Raw genomic sequence first — 24,199 nt, forward strand, 5'->3', positions numbered from 1 at the left:
TGTTTTAAAAGGATGGATATGATTTTCAAATCAATATTTTTTTGAGTCCTTATTATAATCTAATTTCAAGAAAATATATTTAGTATTTTTCAATTGAGACTTATCTTGTTTCTCTTGTGGTAGCGATTCAGATTTTGGAAAAAAAAATGCCCAAAAAAAAAGTCCGGGTCGTTACACTAAGTACCTAATTTTATAACTTGTAAAAGCTTTAGTCATTAAGGTGATAATTAAAGGGGATAAATGTGAACTAAAAATCCAAAACAAAAGAAACAAAAAAAATGTAATAAGGATCATGATGCTTTAACCAATTACGTCCTATCAATGAAAAAATTGCATCTAATTTTGTTCGTAACCGTATCATGATGCTTTAGCATATTAGACACATTCAATGTAATAAAGATCTGTATTACTTGTTTAAAAAAAAGAAAGGAGAAACTTGTTATTACACTTTATACCAAAGACTTGCATGGGCATGAGTAGATGGAGTGATGGGTGGTCGTTGATGCCATCCAAGGACTATTAAGTCTAAAGGCCAATACAAGCAGCGTGTACAGCCCTCTATTGGCAATAAATCCGAAGCGACATAATCCCCGAGGAGGTTTGGAAAAACCATAATCCAAGAAGATAACGCCACTACCTTTTGACGGGGGTAGTGGGTAGTCGTGTGGCCGGGTAACATGCAGAATGAAAAAGAAAAGGAAAAGAAGCCGGATTGGGGAAAGCCGGATTACCTGGGGTTAGCCGTCTCATAACATTTGCATGTCACGCACTTGACACGTACTATTTATTATTGTCTTTTGATTCAGGTTATGTTTTACAGGCTCACTACTATCTCTTGCCATAATTTTGTGCTACCACACTCTTTTAACACTAATAGTTATGGAATCATATGACAATGCCTCTCTCTAATATTGTTGTAATTACTTGATTTGGTCGCTAAGGGATCCTGCTCTAATATAGTTCACACCGCAGGACTTCCAGTCATGGATGGTGCGGCCTTTGCCAATGAGGAGCCCTAAAGTATAAGGGGTGTGCACGGATGGGGGAGCTAATAATGATCTCGATGACGAGCCTCGTCATCTTTTGTTTACTTTTTGTTGTTGATACTTTTATTATTATGGAGACATTTATGTATTGTGGATGAAGCTTAATAATTGGAATAAGACTCGTGAATATGGATGTTTAGTGGTTAGAATTTGGTTTTATATTGATGCCTTATGTTTTAAAAAAAAAATGATGGTTTTCAACAAGTTTCTTTTTCCCATAGAGGCTCGGCTTTCCGAGTCGTTACAGGAGATCCTGCCCTAGTCTGCTTCAGTGAATCCTTGCAACTTCACATGATTATGTCTTCTAAAGAATAAGCCTTTTTCCCGAAGCACTCTTCAAGTATTTAACTATTTGAAAAGCTACTCCTCAATGAGAGGTTCTGTTAGAGTTGGTGGCCTATAACCCAGTATATTTCGCATGTTAATCAATAAAAGTTTCTTTTCATTACAAATTATGGGTATTAAAAGTTAAATATGTATGATATATTACTTATCATTGACACATATTTGTCTTTAGGTAGCAAAATAGGAAACACATGCTCATGAATTCACAGATACTAGGGAGCAAGGAGATATGGGATTTCGGTTCTTTGCAGACCTTAGTAGTTCCTAGTTGGGATTGAGGTTGGACACATCTTCCTGTACACAACTGGCATCTATCTTGCCTACATGCACGAGATGTGGAGTGACTTGTGTCAATCACTTCGGTAGTGGACCCTAAGAAAGATAGAATGGGTACGACAATGAGATTGCATACTGAACAAGATCACATTAGAATGGCTTGTAGACAGGAGACACTTGAACTATTCTACCAGACAGAACCCTTTCCATGTCCTTTGACCTGAGGGGTCATATTGGTCTGTTGGCGAGTCTCTCATTTTTTGTCTATCTAACTGTGATTCTCTTGGAGTCATCAGAGGGTAGTACTGGACTGTTGGACAAACCTTCAAGGTCAATAGTGATACCCGACATTGAATTCTCCACCTATTTAATAGGATAACATCTATGGTTTTGGTCAGAGCAGTAGGCCTACAAAAATACCTGGCCAGGTGGATTTGATAAAGTGTTTATCAAAAGGATTTCACAAAATAAGTTTTGAAATGGTTTTAGCAAATGCATTTGCGGGCCAACACTGCTTGACTGAAAGGTATACCACGAATGAGCCTAGGGGGTAGTTAATGTCCACTCCTCGTAAGACTTAACTCGGTAGATGTGGACTTGGAGAAAGGACTTGCATATTTGATGTGATTAGGGATATGATGATTTGACGGTTATCTTCGGGATTACGTCTAGATGCAGGCCACTGACTCAATGCGATTGAAGCATTAGCTACGGGGCAATAATCGCAGTGGGGCCCACTTGTGGGTTCTGCAGGATCTACTGTTAAATCTCTGCTACAATCCCACTCACTACTCAATTGACCTATTATAATCTATTTGATAGAGGTATTTGGTTGCTTACACGAACTAGTTTTGTAGCATTAGATGCATTGAAAGGATAAACACAATGTATATAGTGTATATGCACTATGGGATACATTGGGAATACCAAAATGGTTAAGTATTAACCATAACGGTATTTTAGGAATTATAGACAAATATGGATAGAGCTTTTATCCCATTGGACGGGAGGAAATATGTTTATTTAATTAAAAAATTAAATAAACAATTGTAAATTTAGCTTATAGACTTGTTTTACTAAAACAGTCATAACTTACTCATCTCTTGGCCAAAAATTAATATGTAAGTACTCATTTCGACGAACTTTGAAAGATCTACAACTTTGTAGTTTATGATTTTCTCTAATTCTGCCATTTATTTATCCAAAAATGAAGTCGAAATTTGACCTACAGCATTATAGCGGGAAAGTAGAAAAAGGAAACAATGTGGGAGATATTTAGGGATTGTTTTTATCTAATAAAGCAACCCACGTTTTCTACTTTGAAAAACGCTCAATTTAGGGCTTTCTAAATGTCCAAGAATTTTTAAAAACATTCTCCACAATGTTTAGTTTCTATTTTGAAAAAAAAAACCAACCTAGCTTGTTTCCAAATTGGAAGCTCCCAATTTTGACTAGTTTCCTTGTTTTTTGATAATTCTCTAAGAACTTTGGATTGTATCAAAGGCAATTCAAATCTCTATAAATACAAGACAAAGGAATAGAGTTTTCTATACCTCTTTCATAATCCATGTGCTTGAAATCGAAAGAGACACAAGAAAATTCGTCCCCTTGGTTCTCTTTCTTTATTCATCAACTGGTTTTGAGTTTTTGAGCTCAAAGGCATTCATCCAACTAATCTCCATTGTTCTAAACAATAATTCTCATATTATAATCTGATTAAGATCATATTATAAGGTAAACAAAGAGTTGTTTACAAAATCCTTTGTGCAACAAAAGGAATCCATCGATTCAACTTGCGGTTTCGAGTCGATTAGATCGCCGGCGAATTTTCGAGGAGTCGATCAAGCGGACGAGTTCTTTTCTCCATAAAGGTATTTATATTTGTGTTTATTAAATCACCATAAAATCTATTAGTTTCTAGGAATCCTGGGTTAGAGAAAAAAAATTCTACACAGTTTATTCTTCCTCTACGTGTAGCGATTTTGCTCGGGGTTTTACAACCTTTCTAACAGGTTCGTGGAGAACTCATAAGCAAGCTAACCATGCCTACAATGAAGGAGATGTCAGGACGAGTAACACTCAAGTAGCTCAACTTGCAAACCAAGGTAACTCTCTGATTAGGAGAAAAATGTAACGAGAAAGAATAGAGTATATCGGATTTACCGGCCATATGGTTTGATGCTCCTAAATAAATAAGGCATGACCTAGAAGCAGTAAGGAAAGGTGGTGCTACCTTGCAGCTTGCCTTTGTCCTTTGATCTTAAAAACTCATCATACTCAGCACAAGAAAGCGCTAGAGAATCATCTTGTTCAGCTTGTCCAGATGGCAATGGCACTGAACTCGTAAGTACAAAAATTGAAGCATGATTCGCATATCGAGGAGGACGCAACTCCGAATGCAAATCATAACAATAGTCGATAGAGTGAGCCTCCATACAACAATGAGTGCATAAGCGGATCCCACGACCTCTAGCACCACGACTTCCTCTTGAATCATGGCCGCTACCACGACCAAGAGGGCATCTACCACAAGCAGATCGACCACCACAATCACCACCCAACTAAGCAGCTAAGGCTGAACGCTCAACAGAAGGTTCACTAGGACACTCAACACTAATAGACCTCTGAACTTAAGAAAACACTTCATCAAGAGAGGGAAGAGAGCCTAAACCGACAATCTCCTGACGGATATAGAGGAACTCTGGTCCCAAAGCATCAAGAAACTGAACAACACACAAATCCTGCTGACGCTTGGCTAAGACAGTGGCATCAGTCGAAAATGGTAAGTACATATCAATCTACTCGCATAGAGTCACATACTGGGAACCATTCAAAAAAAAAAGAGTCACGTACTGGGAATAGAATTCAGAAACGGACATATCTCCACACTTTAAAATCAAACTTGTCTCCATCCTTTAAAATCAGGAGTTCAGAGTAGACACTACAGATGCTAGTCAAATTATTTACCCTTGAATATAGGGTCTCAGCTCGTTTCCAAATATCTTTGGAAGATCTGATATACATTATGGGGCCATCAATTTTGGATTCCATACTATTCCAAAGAAGGGTCTTAATCACATCTTCCTACCTCCACTTCCGATACAACTTATCCTCACAATATCGGGGGGATCTACTCAACATTTCCTCGGGAAAGGAGAAAGGTTTCAACCGTCATTCGCCACTGAGGATAATTCGATGCATATAATTTAATGGATGTAATCCGAATATTCTAAATTTCCATAGTTGAAGAACCAATAGAAGTGGCCATAATATCCAAGTAAAGCCAATAAGAACACCGCAAAGAAGATGTCCTAGTGCAAAAAACGTCTCTCAAATAGCCACAAGAACCCAGTCACAACAACAGGCAGCCAACAACAAACATGCCAGAGACACTTCGAACAACTAATCCATAAAAAGAAGGCAATTGGGGGTGTCAGGCCTTAAAACCATTTAGACTCAAGAAAAACGCCATTCCAATGTGATCAAAGCACCAAACAAGCCCTATATTCAGATTTCTAAGGACCATACAGAAAAAAATCAAATGATCACAACATTAAATCCTCAAATGAGCATAAGATTCATCATCAGCAGACAAGATCTCAGGTCTCACAAGACCCTGCTAACGCCAGCACCGGCGTTGCTAACGTCATCCCTAGTGTCAGGTGGCGGCGGGATGCCTAAGCAACAGCGGGCCACAGCGACGGCGGACAGTGGATGACACCCTAGTGGCGACAGATCTGACTCCTCATTTTTTGATTTGCTTTGTGTATAAAGAAAAGGAAGAGAAGATGGTGGTGCATATTATTAGCCTAATGCTTTGATACCATGTTAACAATGGAGCAGAGAAAGAGAGAGATAGAATGACGGTTGAAAAGAGAGTCAATAATATGACCTCTCACAAATATGTGTGTGTGTGTGTGTGTGTGTGCGCGCGGGTGGGTTGGGAGGGGGGGGGGGGGGAGGGAGAGATTTGCCAAGGTCCATCGCAAAAGGCGTTTCGCGGCTGGTCTGTCGCATGTCAGACCAGCCACCATGTGAATGGAGACAAAAGCTGTTGTCTTCATTCACAAGGTGGCTGGTATGACATGCGCCAGACCAGCCGTGAAATGCCTTTTGCAATGGACGCTAGCAATCCCCTATATATGTATATATATTAGGATTGTACAAGGAGAAAGACTAAAATACCCCTAAATGACTATATTATTATTGAACCCTTCCAACAACTTTCAAGTGAAAAGTCAAAACTAGAATTTTAAATATAAGTAGACCAAATACACTCTTAGTTTTCTCTGTATTTCAAAATAGCTTGCAACTTCGGGAAGTTCTCAGTCAAGTTGTTGAGAATGAGTATTTCAGTATTTTGCTGATATCTTCACTAGAAGTGCATTAGTATTATCAGGATAGTTAGAAAATACCTTCCATAGAGTGTATTAATAAATCCAAGATCATTCCCATTTGAATAATTAGGGAAATATTTGTCCTCTGCACCAGAAAATGGAACTTCATACACATCATCATTACGTGAGGATCCCGCCATTTGGAAGCGCAAGACCTACATATACAAGTAAAAAAATGTTGTTCTATTGTCATTAAGACAAAAGGCAATCTGCCAACTCCCCAAGAAATTGAAGAATCACAAGCATAACCAGAGGATAGAATTAAGAATTCCAACCTGCTCATCTTCTATAGTCCATTTGTAGTTCTTGCAGAGCTCATAAAAAGAAAACAAATTACCCTGGGGATACATTCATGTGTTAATTGAACATGAGGAAACCGAGCACAGTAGGAATATGACAAAAACATGGTCTTTTCATGCTTGCCTCAGAGGAAGAAATGAACACTGGCATTTCGCGACCAACAGAAAGCTGTTCACTCTGTAAATTCAAGATCATTGAAGATGGGATCCGTACTTTCACTCTTCCACGTGCTTCACAAATCACTTTGCCTCCATTTCGATAAACTTTGGCACTTACAGTCTGACCATGAGAACCAATACACAGTTATACAAGAACCAAGACAAATTTTGGAGCGTTACAGAGTAACTCAATAAAAAAGAAAACTAAAAGTGTAAAAATATTAAAAAAATAAAAAAGAAGAAACACAAATTTTGTAGCAAAAGTGGAACAGAGTAACAGAAATCAATAAAAAGGAAAACAAAAGGGTAAAAATATTAATCAATAAAAAAGAAGAAACTAAGAAACCCATCAGGAGGTTAAAATAAGGAGCACATGGTTCATATCCAGAATATTTGGTGACCACTTACAGTATTTCCCGTGGACACTGCAGAAAGCTTTCCTGAAGATCTATGGATCGTGGCAATCATATTATCCACGGTACCATACTCAACAACCACACCAATCCTTGGCCCTCCTTCCACAGTAAGCTAAACAAGAAAGGATAAGACAACACAGTAATAATGTGAAAGACACGAAAAAGTATTTGCTACCAACAAATAGAAGACGTGATCAGAAACTCCTAACACATCATCTACTGATTAGAAGTGCAAACTGTTATCGTATTGGCACTTCTAGAAAAATGAAAAGTTTTACAATTCAAAAAAAAGAAAAAAAAAAAAGAAAAATAAAGAGAAATTGATGTGCAGGAAACCATGATAAGTTTCATTTATAATTCAATTACTAATGTAGTATATCAGTATTGTTAAGGTATAAAAGATTAAATAATGCCTTCTCCAACAGCTTAAGCTTTTGGATGAATTGGTTGTTACACATGGTATCAGAGCCAAGGTCCTGGGTCCAAAACTCCTTGATAATAAAAATCCACATCTAATTGCCAACCCAAAAGAGGGGTCACATGTGCCATGTGTAGGCCAACCCTAAAAAGAGGGGCCGCAAGTGAAGGGGAGTGTTAAGGTATAAAAGATTAAATAACGCCTTCTCCTACAGCTTAAGCTTTGGGAGTAATTGGTTGTTTCACAAGGATCCCCAAGAGGATCAAACAACATGATAAATATTCTAGCACATACCACATATGATGCACCAGGTGAAAGGTAAATATCTTCAGGGTGAATTCTTAGTGGTGAATAGACTTCCACCTTGATAACTTGACTCAATATTTCATGCCCAGATTGTCTTCTAGCACTGACCTGAATATTCAAAATCGCAAACTTAAAACATGTCAGAGCATCTTGGCACTAATAGCTGAAATGAGAAAGCGTAAATCACAAGGACGGAAAACACAGACTTACATGAAGAGTTGTAACCCCGAGATGTACCGCTCGAATAACAAAATTAGGCAGACGGATTTCCCCAGCACTAGGGCGTGGGAAACCATCCTCATCAACAAGCTCGAGTACACCGTCCATAAGATGCACGTGAATATTCATGTACGCATACTTCCCCAAGATGAATACAACGTAAGAAAAATCAAGATATAGGCATATCACTTTCACAAAGTTCTTCAATTACAAGGAAAAAAAAACCAAAGAACTGATGCTTAAACATCAAAAGTTAATATTTTCTATCCGATGCATGTGTCAATAAGGATAATCAAATTAACACAAACATATCCATGTCAGAGAGCAAGCTTACGAGTTCGGCGTACCATATGGATAAACATATGTAGACAGAAAATCCTATGAAGATAAAAATAGAAAATAAAATCAAACAATAGCTACGAATACTTTGTTTGAACGGAAGAAGGGTCACTTCTACTTTGTTTGCTTTTGTTCCTTTCCTCATTTTTAATCCTCACTTTAAGCATGTGTTTTTCTATTCTAGCATTTCTTGAAGTTTCATCTTAAAATTCTACCATTTGCTTATGTTTTCGTATGTTTCCATGATTTTACAGGATTTCCACTGAAATTTCCAATCAAAACTGGAATGTTTCCATTTCAATGGTGACCGAAATTGAAACTGAAACCGAAATTTAAAACCTCAGTGGCAAGTAAGGGGATACTCTAAAGAAAATCTCAGGATATACATATGGCAAGGGCCTTGTAAGCCCAAGGGTTTCCATGGGTTAATCATTCACCTTACCTTCTTGTTTTGATGCTAGCAAACTAAATTGATTAGCATTTATGGACCGATGTGTTGCTTTGAGATGTTGTGTTGTATACAGGAATTTCATGTCATAATCGCCATTACACAACTCTTCACAACACATGACTTGTGGATCATGGATCAAGGATCAAAGGAACCAAGAGGTTGTACCTACATTGGAGTCATCCTCATTTGTAGATGCTCAAGTAAAGAAGCTCATCATGAAGATCTCACAAGTTCCTAAGCAAATGTCAAGAAGGAGCTTGGAGCTGAACATACCATTAGTGACACCTCATGCACCTCACTACATGCAGTGAAGATTGGAAAATGTCACAAGAGCCAAGCCAAGGTCAAGATGTTCACCCAAGCCGAAGAAGTCCAAAAAAGTCCAAAGAAGCCAAGACATTCCAAGAAGACTCAAGGTTCTTATTTTTAGAATGTATTTGGAGTCCTCTTAATTTTATGTTTAAATGCACTTTCAAAAGGTTTTCAAATGGTTTTTATACTTAACATTTTACATCTTTGAAAACCATCAACACAACCAAAAATGTGTTTGAAAACCTTGGACTTTAGCCCAAAGACCATAGCCCAAAAGCCCCTGATCTTAAAAGTGAAAATGGAATTTTATACAAGGCCGGTCGACCGAGCTATACCGCGCGATCGCGGGATGGATCCTGGAAATCCAGGCCATCTCGAATTTTATCGGGTCGGTCGACCGGGTTAAGCCGGGCGACCGCAGATGCGCTTCTGTTTCAAACAGATCAATCCAATTTGGTCTAGGGCGGGCGAACTCCGTGGGTCGGTCGACCGAGATAGGTTTTTGAGCCAAATTTTCTGAGCAAACAGTTAGCCCTCGTCGGGCGACCGCCATGTGGCCAGTTGACCGCGACGGTAAGAAATTTGAAAATAGAATAGGGCGCCCGATAGGGGCGGACAACCGCTGTAGCCCGGTCGACCGCCGCGGTTGAGCAAACTAGCAGTTGGGGCGTTTTCTGCTTGACTTTTTCAAGCCAAATTTATAGTTTTACCCCAAACGGTCATATTTTCAAATACACTATACATACATGATTAAAACCTATCTCCACAAGCTTTTGAACATTAGAGAAAGATCAAATCCCATTTCTCTTTGAGCTTCAACATTTTATTTCAAAAGCTAAAAACCTCTTTGATCTTCCATTTCTAGCTGTTATCAAGAGGCACTCCATAGGGCTTTACATTTGTATATTCTTGGAGTAATTGTGAGCTTAAACTTTGTAATCCGCCTATTAAGAGGCAAGAGAGTTTTTTTTTTAATTTGTTCTTCATGTGAGGGTCTCCTCTTCGGCCCGTAAAGAAAGGTGAAAAAAATGGTCTCTGATTCGGCCTGTGAAGAAAGGTGAATCATGTGCAAGAGTTTGACTCCCTTGTCAAGGCTTCGTGCAAGGGGCTTCGCTTTGGCCCTTGAGAATGGAAAAGCAAGGGTTTGTTCCCTTTGGAGATGAAGGAGTAGGGTGTACGGCTTCATCATTTTTGTGGAGATCCCAATGAGGTAAACTTGGAAGAGTGGAGTAGGTCAAGTTGTGACCGAACCACTATAAATCTTGTGCCTTGTGGATGCTTGCTCTTCTCTCTCTCTCTCTCTCTCTCTCTCTCTCTCTCTCTCTCTCTCTCGTGTGGTGATTGGTAATCTCTAACCTTACTTATGTTTATGCTTTAATTGAACAAGGGTTAGTGAATGCACTTAAGATAAATGTCTAAACCCTAAATTACATTATAATATCTATTTGAACAGGGGTTAGCTAAATGTGCATGATTAGAAAGTTTAATCCCTAGAGCTTATTGATATACCTATTTGAACAAGGGTTAAACTAATTAGTGCTTAATTAAATGGATTGGATCGTCACACCTGTATTTCAGACCTGATATGCAAGTGCCGATATGGATAAGTAACATAGACACAGAGAACTTTGAATGATTTCAATTTCAATCATTCATAATTTAATCTATCAAACTAATACAAAAGTGGGAGGGAAACAATAAAAGCAAATGACCAACAAGGAATTGTTTATCTATCAAACTACTAGAAAACGTGGGAGGGAAACAATAAAGGCAAATAACCAACAATGAATTGATCTAATCAGACACATGTAACAACACTACACCATTATATAAGATCTAAATGAAACAAGAATTAAATTAGGTAGTCTAAAGAACATTACATTTTTTTAAATTAAAGATAATCCGCATTTGAAATACATCTTTGAATAGATGTTGCCTATCCGATAAATTTTTCTCATAGAAAGACTCTCAATCTTCTAGATAAAACTGGTAAACTAAAGGCTAAACCTGCTAATACACCATTGTCTCCAGCTTGTCAGAGTGTGGAAGAGCAAAAGTGTCATTTCTGCTATAGGTATAATCTTGGTTCATTTCTTCTTTTGTTCCCCTACCCAAGACTTACTGCTAGGGACATTGGAGGTATATAAGTAGCAAGCTACATATGAATATAATTAGGTGTCAAGGGGTGGAACAACTCACAAGTTTCATCATACTTTTAGATCTCATCTTGCTATCAAAATGCATATACACATGAATTCTCCATTAGGTAGGCAATATCCATCTAAACATCTATTCTGGCAAGTAGAGTCCCTAGATATGAATGAAGTTGTCTAGAAAAGGAGGGTTTTTGAGGAGATGCAAGCATATTTTTGTGTCAAGCACATATCGTGTAACTTATGAGTGAAGAACAATAGAAGTAGAACAGAAAAAAAGAAATTAGGCTTCTTCAAATAAATACAACCCGGAACTCTTCGAACCTGAGAAGAATCAAAGACATTTCCGTCATAAATCCCTGCTAAAATGTCAATTGACTTTGTCGTCCCTTCCTACAAACAAGGAAAGCAAAACTTATCAAACGTACAAGATAACAAAATAGAAGATCACCATGAGACAAATCAACATACCATAAGACTTATCTCTTCTTGTGAGACAATCTTAATCCAGTCCAGATCTGCCACTTGAACCTGTAACGGTAGATACCATCTTGAAAAACATCATTGAATGTGGAGGAATATGGTGTGAAAATAATTTCTAAAAGTGGCTTCGAGTACCAATTAAAACATAAACTAAATAGGCAAGCAAGGACCAATCTTTAATAAGACAAATGGACCATGTTCTGAAAACATATGACATTTGCACATTGCAACACCGGATGTTCATGTACACTTAGATATGGAACTGTGTTAAATGGATATAAGCAATAATATGGCAGCACATCAAATATAGCGACATTTTGTAAACCTCAATCCATAAAATGCCTCGCACGTCAAATATAGCGACATTTTGTAAACCTAAAGCCATAACATGCTAAGTGTCAATTTATTAATGTTCATTATAAAAAATTTCAGTAACTCTTATATCCAAACAACCCATAGTTTTAGTATCACTATCAACCAATACAATGCATCTAGGAACATCTTAATGAAGGGCTTCTGCTCATAACTTTTTTACTCGAGATCTAAAATCCAGACTTCCTATGAAGGGCTCCTATTTACTAAATGACATCATAGACATATTGTTGGCCTAGGCGGGTACTGGACCCAGAACGGAGGTTGGCCGTGTGGTCCTAGGCCTTGTGCCAGCAATGTCCCCTGGTCTGGACTCTTAATAAAAATAATTGTAGCGCCTTTCCCATCAGCAATTGCTTTTCGGAGAGTTGGTAAGCGTCACGATCCTACAAGTGGTATCAAAGCCAGGTCTCAGGTTCGAGTCCCCCGGGGGTCATTGTTGTGGGGGATTGTTGGCCTAGGCGGGTACTAGACCCAGATCGGAGGTTGGCCGCGTGGTCCTAGGCCTTGCGCCAGCAATGCCCCCTGGTCTGGACTCTTAATAAAGATGATGATAGCGCCTTTCCCATCAGCAATTACTTTTGGGAGAGTTGGTAAGCGCCAAGATCTTACTGATATCAACATGCTAAGAGTATTTTTTATCAAATCTCACTCTGATTTTCGTTCACTGCATCTAGATTAGTTCGGGCTAGTTAGTAGAATCATATATAGCAACAAATTATGAGAAACAAGAGCAATTACAGCACAATCAGTCACTAAAGTGGAGTTGAGATCAAAATTAACAGAATATATAGTTCTAATTATTGGTGCTCGTACTGTTATCCGGACAATGAGAAACATTTTTGAAGAATAAAAGAATCCCAGCAACGCAGTGCACTGAAAGTGCATTGAACAGTGCAAGTGTTCAATATTCAATGGTAACCCATCTATCTAGTTCTTGACTGAGTATGAGTCTTTAAACAATGCTGCAAATATTAAGTGATCATCTCCAATTAAACTCTTGATCAATCAAAGACAGAAATTGTCCCTTATCATTCTCCGATCATCGAATAAACGACAAAGTAATCATCTCCTATTGATCTCTTGAAGCATACGCCGTGGAGTTGGACCTCCGTTTTGAAGAGGAAATAAAAGAGTTTGATTTCTAACAAAACTTGGACAAGGCACGTGTTTATAAAAAGGTAAGTAGGAGTGTTGTGACGTTTATAGTTTTGTATGTATACGACATCCTACTCATTGGGAATGATGTAGGGAATGTTATTAATACAAAGATATGGCTATCCAATCCTGATGAGGTGAGCCCTCTCGCCTATTTTGATATTTGTCGAAATTCCACCCCTCCAAACTCACATCAACATTCAATCTGGACAGCTGTCGGGATTGTGTTTCAAGTTAGCCGGTTTACCACAACTCCCGCCATTTGATCAACTGCACTTTCTACGCCCCTCTCCTCAACTGCCAGATGGATTCTTCCTGCACATGGAAACTCTGCTCTCTGACTAATTCAAAAGTCGAATTCGCCGCTCGGCTATCGTGTGCCATCCTCATACTATCGTGAGCCGCGACACTATCGAGCGCCATCGACGACAACTCTCCACCACTTCCAGATAAACATCACCAGGAAGGAAACATTCTGACTATCGTTTCTCATCCTCGCCGCCAGCTATTTCTAAATCTTCTCGACCTCCCATCCTATTGTTTAATTTTCGAACTAAAATCAAGTGCACAACGTCATCTATAACAGCTGGAAGCTTGATTCTCACCGGGGCCTCCTCTGATACCATAAGCATTATTTTACACATTATTATAACTTATAACAAATTTTTGCGACACGCATCGTTAATTTTATACTTAAAAGGTGTCAGGAAACAACAAACTAATGTCTACTATAAATTATCATACTAAAGTCCACTTTTACACCAGAAATGTATCTAAAATTAGAGGGGAAAATTAGACTAGGACATTGAAAGGTTGAATATCAAATATTAGAAGCTGCTAGGACAGAACATATATGCACGCCCCTTTAAACAATTGTGAAAATTAATGATTTAGGTGAATGGGTTAAACAGATTCAATATCCAGAACCACGTTGAACATATCACTGATGCAATATATAAATATTAAAAAGAAAAACCAAGGCAGATTAGGAATTTCCCCTGAATAAGTATTAAGATTTACCATGACCAGTGCTTTTCTTAACCTGCATCTTTCTTTCAACGTCATTAAGTACAATCTAGAAGCTCTTGAAAGCACAAGAGGCAAAACGACACCCAAAAAGTATTTCCTATGCCATTAAGACCTATTGTTCAAACTGACTGCCAGCATGGCACGCACGCACGCACATATGGAAAGGTAAATAAATTACCAATGCTGACGCTGCAATAGGAGGAACAAGTCCCATATCTCGAACAGTGATTAGTGCAGTTCCCAACCCTCTGGCACCCAGTATCAAAGTTGAACATTGCATACTTGGTGGCAGCCGAATTACTTGTACGACTTGGGTATCATTCACAGCAGGATCAAGGAAACAGGTTCCCCCAGTAATGGATAGATTTACCTAGAACAAGTGACCCAGACAAGAGTAAAAGAAAGATGAATGCGTTATACAATCTTAAATAGACTAAAAGACTAATGAAATTAGTGGCACACATGGATATGCACCCATGATTCCAAAGAAAGAGAGAGCATATCGCCATTTCAGTACAAGAGCATTAGATGAACAGAAGACCAACTTATTATATATCTTTTTTTCATAAATATACCTATGCACAGTGTGGAGAAGCATATGAAAAGAACATTTAATATAGACTTGGAACACACTTGCGCATGGCTGCTCTTCATCTATTCATAGTGTGCATCAAAATAGTGAATGACGGCCAAAGATAAAACTGATAAAGGCATCTCAACAGCAGAACTATCCTATCAGTTTATCTAATTCGAAAGATAAAGAAGGATAAAAAAGCCAAGAACAAGTGCAGAAATAAGTGAAATTTATGAAGCATGAAAACAATCATTTCCTGAAATGAGGTCATGGTACATCATCAACAATCTACCCAAAAAAAATCAACCTGAAAATTCTAGTAAAATGCTTTCCATGACGAATATAGCTAACAGAAATCACCAAATGAATAAGACAATGCCACTTTCCAAGGAAAAAATTAGGAATAGAGTGAGCCAGGGACATGATGTAGCGGCAAGTTTACAGAAGTCGGGATTGCTTAACCAGCACTTCTGGCCAGCAAAAGATGGGATTCTCTCTAACTTAGGTATGGATGGAGACATATTGCACTACTGGCCAGAAAAAAAAGATGGGATTCTCTCTAAGCAAGGTATGGATGGAGACATATTGCCCATCCTTTATTTAGGCCTTCCATTGATTTCCTATATTTGACAGAACTGGAATTTCCTCTCCAAATTGACGAATCAAAATGAAGATAGGATTATAATGATGGATGCTGGAGTTCGCTAAAGAAATTTTGAATGGCTAGTATTCTAACCAGCCAATTCTGACTACAAAAGTCGTCAACAAAATTGAACAGTTCTGTTATGATTTCTCATGGTCTGGACCCAAAATAAACACGAAAAAATGTCCACTAAAAACGGTCAATATCTGTAAACAAAGCCAGGATTGCATTGGACAATAAATGCTTTATCATTGAAACATAGCTTCTTTCATTCTTCAATTGTGGTCTGTCATTAGGTGAAGAGAAAATACAGTAAAGATAATTCAATTTGGGACATTTAAATTCCATCAAAGTCCTCTTGGGATTTCAGGGATATTCTGAATGTACAAATGAAAGCAAGACGCGAGGTTTTTATTAATGGCATTGGATGGCATTGAATGCATCTCATCGTCGGATGGGATTGAGCACGAAGATACCCACAACAACATCTTGTCGGCACTTTCTCCAGCTACCAGCATCTATAAGCTGCTCAAATGCCTGGTCTACATGTACCCACCAATCCAGGCATAAGGGCATACACTATGCTCTACCTGCAAATCAAGGATGCAAAACAGGTGCCCAAGTTGTAGACAGGAGCTTGGAGACATCAGGTGTCTAGTGCTGAAAAACGTGGCTGAGTTACTAGAACTACCTAGCAAGTACCACACACATGGCTGTCCAGAGATTTTCCCATACTACGGTAAACTCAAAACACGAAGCTTAGTGTAACTTCAGACCATATAACTGCCCATGTGCAGGATCTGAATGCTCTTTTCTAGCTGCACATCTAAGGGATGACCACAAAGTACTTTAAACATTGATATGTCAAGTCTATCCTTGCAAGGTTGAGAACGCCACCTGGATGCTGATGGTATGTTCACATGCATATTTAAAAAATCATGCAAATGGGTCCGCCTCTATTTAAAAAAATTAAGAAGCAAGACCCAAGATTCAACACTTCATTGGGGATGGCAAAGCTACTCTCTTCCATAACAATCCATGGCTCAAAGAAGGATGATTGCTTGACTTAATTGAATATGGTATATGGCGCTTCCCCTCTCGACCTCTCCTACAAAATTGCTGAAAATATGCCTCTTTGACGCAAATCAGATTCAGTCACTCGGGATGAAGAAGAAGCAAGACCCAAGATTCAACAATTCATTGGGGATGGCAAAGGTACTCTCTTCAAGAACAATTAATGGCACAAAGAAGGACAGTTGCTTGACTTAATTGAATATGGTATACGGTGCTTCCCTTCGCCTACAAAGAGAACTACATCAGTTCATATACTCGGATCTTTTATGGAGAATATTGAGAAGAAATAGCTGCCCAAAAACAAATGTTAAGCATGATTGGGAAAGTCACCAACGGGCATCTTCCCTCCCATTCTTTCACATACGGACAAGTCTCACATCCAAAAGCCAGCCAAAAAATGGCTTTCTGCGAAATTGGCTAGCAAATCCCTATATATAATAAAAATATTGTAAAAAACCAGGAAAATATCGTGATATTATCGCAATATTTTTTATGATAAAAATGAAAATAACGCTATATTTTTAAAATCTAAGGATTATTTCGGGATTTTGTCGTTTTACCGAAATGTCGCGATAAAAATGCGTTATTTTGAAAATATCGGAGATATTTGTGACATAGAAAGTTACCCATACAGATACCAAGGCAGCACTTATGAATGCTACTAGGAACGGTACAATCATGAAACCATCTGTTAGCCTGGAAGATAAGCATGGGAAACACTGATACCTTTGCATCAGGATCAAAGAACATTAAGACAGTCTCTGGAATGATTCTTAGTGAAGACACCAGCTGCATCAGTCCAACAGACACCCAAATAAGAATCAAAAAGAGAGAAACAACAAAAATGACAGGTATGTTTATAAAAGAAAATATGTTCAATGGACCTGTAACTGTACTGCATCTGTGAGAACACTCTTAGAACTTTCTAGCGGTAAAGACACTTTCTCAAAAACATCACCAGTAGAAACATCAGAAAATCCAATTACCGTAGATCTAACAATACACTGAGAAGTAAAATATTCATTGGATAACGTTAGTGAGCAAATATCCCAGCAAATTCAAAACAAGCATAAATATTCAGCAGGCGAAACCAGGTGAGAAGCTAGGAAGAAAAGCAAATAAATAAGTCAGCTTTTGTGAGCAAGAGAAAAGAAAATAGCATGTCTAATAAGTAATAATTGTTATAACCATGTGTATGAAATAGCCTACATCACTAAATTATGGGAGCGTGACAAAAGATAGAGCATATACATCAAAACAACCCACAATAATTAAGGAGACCAAAATTTTCTAAATGTTAAGAAAAATGATATGAAAAAATAGGATTCGTTGGGATATTCATATCCATAACAAGTTATGGTGTATCTGATTAAAACTCTTTTGAGGTACTCCTTTTCATTGTAAAACAGTCAGATGTATGAATTATAACATTGATACAAGACTTATATAATGTAATAAAAAAGAAACTTATTAGCAACTTCATCACCGCATTTCAGTAAATAATCCCAGGTTGATCAATAATCAATTAAGTTACCAGGCAACAAAAAAACCAATATAAATGGAATTCTTTAGTTTGCACGCATTGTATTCATCCCATTAATGTGAACCCTAGCGTTAGACCCATTCTACATCCTCATGAAAATCACATTGAAATAATGCATTATTTATGTAAAGCTGGTGTAGAGAGCATGACAAATTAGTTTCCATTGGCAAAACATGGAGTTGTATATTGCAATAGAAGCAAATCCCACCGGGTAAACAACCTAGTATGCTTGTTGAAGCCCTCGGCAACCAGTCAGACTACTCTCTACGGAAACACGGAAAGATACCTACTTACACCAACACATGCTTTTCATATGGCAACTTGGCTCATACAGTGATTCAGTCTCTCTCTAAGTTGGAATGGAGCTTTGTGTCAGATCCAGAAGCTTAAGGATTCAAACCCTGCTTTCCTACCAAAACAAAAAAGAGAACACTCGACGAATTCTTGGATCTTAATCCTTTAATTATATTTCCATCTCCTTTATCATGGTTTCTTTCCTCTTGTATATTGACCCAGCGCACATTAGCATTAAACAAAAACACCAAAAAGAAAATAGATAAAATAAATGCCCAGAATGAAGGAGAAAGAGGCCTTTATGATACAAGGCTATGAATGACGTGAGATGCAAAAGTATGGTTCCTCTAACATAATATGATGGGAAGATCAAGTTCTGAATCAGAAAAGATAGTAGTAGAAGAGGCAGGATAAGAGTGAAACTAGTTGAAATTCCCTCAAAATTGGATTCAACCAAATTTAATCTGACCCAAGGAAAACAGCACCAACACATCAAAACCTGATCATTCAAATTGAGCTTATAATCAAGATTTCTGTCATTGTAAAGGAGAAAACAAATGACAAATTCCCACTACAATGAAACGAAAAATCACACGCCAGTCACAAATATTCCTCAGATTTCAAGAGAAGATTTGACACACTTCAAACTTAAGCCCTGAATTATCAAGATGCACCATAATTCTTGATAAACTAAAATTGTTCATGGTGGGTTTCACAATTGCATCAGGCATACAACCAAACATATGCAAGTAACAAATTACAGAACCGGTACCTTAAATTGAAGGCACTCATGATGCACAATCTACATGTAATATTCATTAGGTAGAAGGATATAAGGAAAAACAAAGATCTGTTGTGTTCCTCCAACCATCTAGTAAGTCCTATATTTATGAAGTTGAAACTTATTGGAAGTACACTTTCCCTAGTTTGAATCTCACAGAATATATATTAATTTCACTTTACACCAATAATATAGTAGGAGTACTCTAATTAAAACTACTGTAGATAGATAGTGATATCAAAACCAGCCCGAATATATTACATGTAGCAGGATTTCAAGTTCTAGGAAAAGTAACAAATGAAGAAGAGAAGTTAGACAAGAGATGAGCTCTGTCCATGACCAGAAGTAACAAGTTCAGAAATAATCTCGGTAAGATACACTTTAGTGTTGTAGTAGTTTGATAGACACAGCAAATATCCTATACATTTTCTCTAAACCTTCCCTGCTTCATTTTTTACCCGCACTCAAGCAAACAGAATTAGAATTTCATTTTTTCTAAACCTTTCCTGCTCAAACAAGTTGAACATGATGTGAATCTCAGTTAAAACTTACAAGTAATAAAAAATGCTTCCATAGTAGGTGTGACCATAGTTTTTGAATTCCAAGTTTTTCTAATCCATCTCTTGAATTTATGACATTCATTTCTAATAAACACCGAGGAAACCAAGAAGCGTACAACTATCTTGGAATGTACAATATCTGGATGAGTACTATCTTATCGAGGAACTTCAGAAGGATTAAACAAAGCATTATTGAGGAGATATAAATAGAAATAATTTGGTTTTACCAGTCCTGTTGCATTCTGCAAAACCAAAAACCTCTCCCAGGCGGACTCGGAGCTTTCTGAACTGCCAGTGTCATTCCAATATGCCAGGTCATCACAAGCACTTAATTCCCACCTTAAGATAAGGGACGATGAGTTTGCAAATGCCCTTCCAGAGTTATGAATTCCAACAGCAGCTATACGTATAGTGCAGCCATTTGCCACAGTAATTGGAGACTTTCGAACTTTCCCTGGACCACGATCAGCTTGATAGGCAGCCCATATGAGATCAGCCCTGCTCACTGAAAGACATAATAGAGGTAAATTACCTAAGTGAGAAACGAAAAATCAAATAAAATGAAATGAGTAAAATAATCAATATCATGGAATGCACATTACCAGAAGAAATTAGTGCACGCATGCATGAATAAAATAATCAATATTGTTAAAGTATAAAAGAATAAATAATGCCTTCTCCAATAGCTTAAGCTTTTGGAGTAATTAGTTGTTTCGCATGGTATCAGAGCCAAAGGTCCTGAGTTCAACCCTCCTTGATAGCAAAAATCCACATGCAATGGCCAAACCCAAAAGAGGTGCCACATGTAGGCCAACCTTAGAAAGAGGGACCACGCGTGAGTCTCCAACAGCTTAAGCTTTTGGAGTAATTGGTTGTTTCACACACACACGCAGATATATGCATGTATGTGATTAGTGTATGTGAATGAACATTACTCATACCAGGTTCGTTAGCAATCACTACGACCGATGAAGGAAAGCTACATATAAGAGGCAATTCTACATTTTCTACAACTGGCAGCGGATGACCTTCCCCAGCTAAGTGGCCACGTGAAAAGACCAGTGTCTGTCATGTGAGAAACCAAAACCAGAAAAATGTTAACAGAAAATCCAAGTTCACATCAATTATGAAGGTTGTTAGATAAGCAATTTTGGGATGCCTGAAAATACAAAAACAGGAAGAAAAAAAAAGGAAAAAGAAAAAAATAATAAAATAAGAAATCTGCAACAACTTACAAAGTTCCCCACTTTTTGACAAAAAATTCTGTAAAATTTTCCACCACCAGTGGGTGCCTGATTTACAAGAACTCCATCTTTGTAAAGCTTATGACCTTCAGTGAAAATTTCTACAGTTTCAACAAATTCAAACCCTTGACCCCACGGCTCAGGTCCTCCTAGAAGTACAACCTCTAACCCTGTTCCAGGAACAAGATACAGCTCATCCAAACCTGCCAAAACTGGATCCTTAAAGGCAGATTGTACTCCTGCTAAATCAGCCCAGTAACCACCAAATCGGTTTCCACTCCCAGCTTGATGAATAACAAGAGGAAGGTAAGCAGCTATAAGCGATGACGCGTTTATAATAATGGGCCCGTCCGAAGAGTGATCTGAACCCTTCCTATCTACGGGCAATGTTGCATGCAACATAGCACGGCCAGCACCAGAAGCAATTAAGTAAGTCCATGAGCATGGAGGACTATAAAGTGATTTAGAGTCCTCAACATTCCACAGGTTGTCGAAGGCTTGCATGTCCCTTACTGTATTAACAATTTTGAAAGACTCACTTCCAGCATGCACTTCCCATCTTACAAAGGAACTAAGAGCGTCACAGCTATAAAAGTCATTACCTGCAAAAATACCAATAAGAATAACTAACTAGGAGTATGAAGTTAAGTGGAATGGGAAAGAAAAAAATCAATTTCCAGATGACTTCAGGGATATGGTAATCACCATTAAATGTTTTCATAGTCAATGTAGCCTGCACCTGTTTCCCTACAACAACCTCCACAGGGAAGGTTTGAAGTACCATAGAAGTGGGGATGGAAACTTCGATAACCACCTAGACAAAGAAGTAACAAGGAGTCAAACAAACACAGGAGTACCATAAAAACAACAAAAATACGTACATAGTTACTAATGTTATAAATACGGAAACCTGTGAAAGAGCATATTATATTCTCTGGATTTTTAAAAAGTAGAAAATTGATCATGACATTAGCAGGTCATTTAAAGGATACATGATTCGAAGCTTTGGTCGATGAACACAAAGGTAACGGAAGATACAGTGTGTCATAACATAACTATGGATTTACAAATCTAAATAATGTCTTTCTAGTCAAGCAGACAATCGAGTCCTGGGCAGTGACCACTTCTTTATTCACTAAATTAAGTCCATCCGTGAATATCCATAAACCAAGGTACTACAAAAATCCAATGCTAGAATCAAAGTAATAGAAAATTCCCTGGTTTTCAGTTGAAATTATAATAAGACATCATGTTATAATGTATTTGTATATATACACTACACATGGAGTGGTATGAATAATATAGTAGTGGAATACATATTATTTTACCAGCACTCCAAATTCTCAGATGAATAGTGGATCATACTCTGGCATGCATTATGAAAATTTAATGGGCACTGCACAAGATAAAAAATAATCAATAGATCAAATAATGCAAAAAATAGCTAAGAACTTCCAAAATTGTTCTACAGAGAAATAGAAAAGGCATCCTAATAATTTTAAATATAACAGGGACAATTGGACAAATAAATAAACAGGTAAACGGATGCATGCATACATACACTATATTATATATTTTATTATTTCTAATCATTATAATATATATATTTATTTATTTTGAATGGTAAATAATATATATATATATATATATATATATATATATATTTATGTGCATATATAGTATTTCGGAAGGTATATGCACTATACCAAAAGCATACACAGATATATATACATATAGGGAAATGTTATCAGCACTACTGTATTTTGATGACGGCACTCCTAACTTTATTAAAATACGGTATGGCCCGCATCATAGGATGATCCAAACCGTCCATTAGATGGGCCACAGCCTAAATAGGTTGTGCCCCAAAAATTATTTCCATAGGTTGATCCTAACCCTCCGATCTAAATGTTAGAGGGTTGATCCCAACCCTCTATAGATCGTAGGGATATAATCAACCTATGGAAATAATTTTGGGGGCACAACCTATTTAGGCCGTGGCCCATCTAATGGACGGTTTGGATCATCCTATCATGCAGGCCATACCATACTTTTAATAAAGTGAGGAGTGCCATCATCAAAAGACAGTAGTGCTGATAACATTTCACTATATATATATATATATATATATATATATATATATATGTTAGAAGTGAGTATTGTGTGTAGTATGCCTAAGGGCATTTTAGTCTTTGTATCTCTTTATCTTTATATAAATACATTAGTGAGGGGGAGTCATCCTCAACTCACTTTTTCCTCTCATTCTTCTCTCCTTCTCTTCTCTCAACATGGTATATCAGTATCAGAGCAATAGGGTTGTGATGCCCTAGCGACCACCATTGGAGAAACCCCCCTTCTCCTCCCTCTTCTTCGTCTTCTCCTTTTTCTTCTTCTTCTTCTTCTCCCACCCAAAACCCTAGCCCGCAACCCTTCCCCCGCCCGCCAGCTGCCCACAGTACCTCCTGCAGCCTCAACCAAATCGCAACTTGCGATTCCCAATCTCCCCCACCCTAATCGCATCTTATGATCCCCCCACCACAAAAAACAATAATTGCACCCCCCAACCCCTACGATTCCGCGCGCACACACACACACACCTCCCTTCTCTTCCCCCTCGCATATCTGTCCCCTCTTCCCTTCTCTACCAACTCTAAACAACTATATAGTAACTTTTCTCTCTCTCACCTTGCACCTCTAACCTTCCTCTTCAAACTCTACCTCCTTCCCTCCATGGTTTAGATCAATTTCACTCCTTTCTCCTCCTTGTTCGCAACTCCGATATTGCTAGTTCTTTGTCCTAGCTCTAGCCCCATTCGCCTTCTCTTTGGCTAGTCCTCCTATGGCCCTAGCCATTATCTTTCTTAATCGGGGCCGCGGTCTCATGCTCGAATCTGTTTTGTGATTTCTCCCTATATCTTCCGCCTCTCCTTCTTTTCCTCCTATTTCTAGTGCGAGTGAGAGCCTCTCTTTATTTCTCATTTCATGGATCCTCCTATCGTCACGGATCTGTCTGCCAGCCCATCTTCCACTGGTAGCTTCACTGCTCCACCCCCGCCTCCTTCATCTAGTTACTCGCCTTCCACATACTATCTGTGGAGCACTCCATTCACAAATAACTTCGGAGAAACTTGATGGATCCAAATCCAATTATCTCATTTGGCGCATAGTCGTTCAAACCTACCTCCTCACTCGGAGTAAGGTTTCTCTGATTGGACGTGACCCACCTCCCTCCATGGATCAGTCCTATGACAGGCGGCGACAGGATGACGCCTTGATTCACACTCTACTGTGGCAGAGCATGGCCCCTC

The 24,199-nt window shown here is 38.2% G+C and overlaps 1 protein-coding gene across 2 annotated transcripts in view; it reads right to left on the reverse strand.

Moving 5' to 3' along the window:
* EMB3012 (embryo defective 3012) overlaps positions 1-24,199 on the reverse strand; it is a 157,850-nt gene that overhangs the window by 77,145 nt on the left and 56,506 nt on the right. For both annotated transcript variants that reach the window (XM_077372843.1, XM_077372842.1), the window contains exons 9-23: positions 21,597-21,705; positions 20,883-21,493; positions 20,589-20,712; positions 19,875-20,152; positions 17,354-17,473; positions 17,196-17,258; positions 14,357-14,548; positions 11,608-11,667; positions 11,461-11,529; positions 7,873-8,019; positions 7,651-7,770; positions 6,931-7,050; positions 6,488-6,643; positions 6,340-6,402; positions 6,083-6,219 (exon numbers count right to left, since the gene is read on the reverse strand). In XM_077372843.1, the coding sequence (XP_077228958.1) occupies positions 6,083-6,219; positions 6,340-6,402; positions 6,488-6,643; positions 6,931-7,050; positions 7,651-7,770; positions 7,873-8,019; positions 11,461-11,529; positions 11,608-11,667; positions 14,357-14,548; positions 17,196-17,258; positions 17,354-17,473; positions 19,875-20,152; positions 20,589-20,712; positions 20,883-21,493; positions 21,597-21,705 (2,369 nt within the window). The remainder of the gene's footprint in view (positions 1-6,082; positions 6,220-6,339; positions 6,403-6,487; positions 6,644-6,930; positions 7,051-7,650; positions 7,771-7,872; positions 8,020-11,460; positions 11,530-11,607; positions 11,668-14,356; positions 14,549-17,195; positions 17,259-17,353; positions 17,474-19,874; positions 20,153-20,588; positions 20,713-20,882; positions 21,494-21,596; positions 21,706-24,199) is intronic.

This window comes from Tasmannia lanceolata, unplaced genomic scaffold (genome assembly GCF_043159265.1).
Source record: "Tasmannia lanceolata isolate RefF3 unplaced genomic scaffold, GAP_Taslan_0.1 ptg000037l, whole genome shotgun sequence".
Taxonomy (NCBI): domain Eukaryota; kingdom Viridiplantae; phylum Streptophyta; class Magnoliopsida; order Canellales; family Winteraceae; genus Tasmannia; species Tasmannia lanceolata.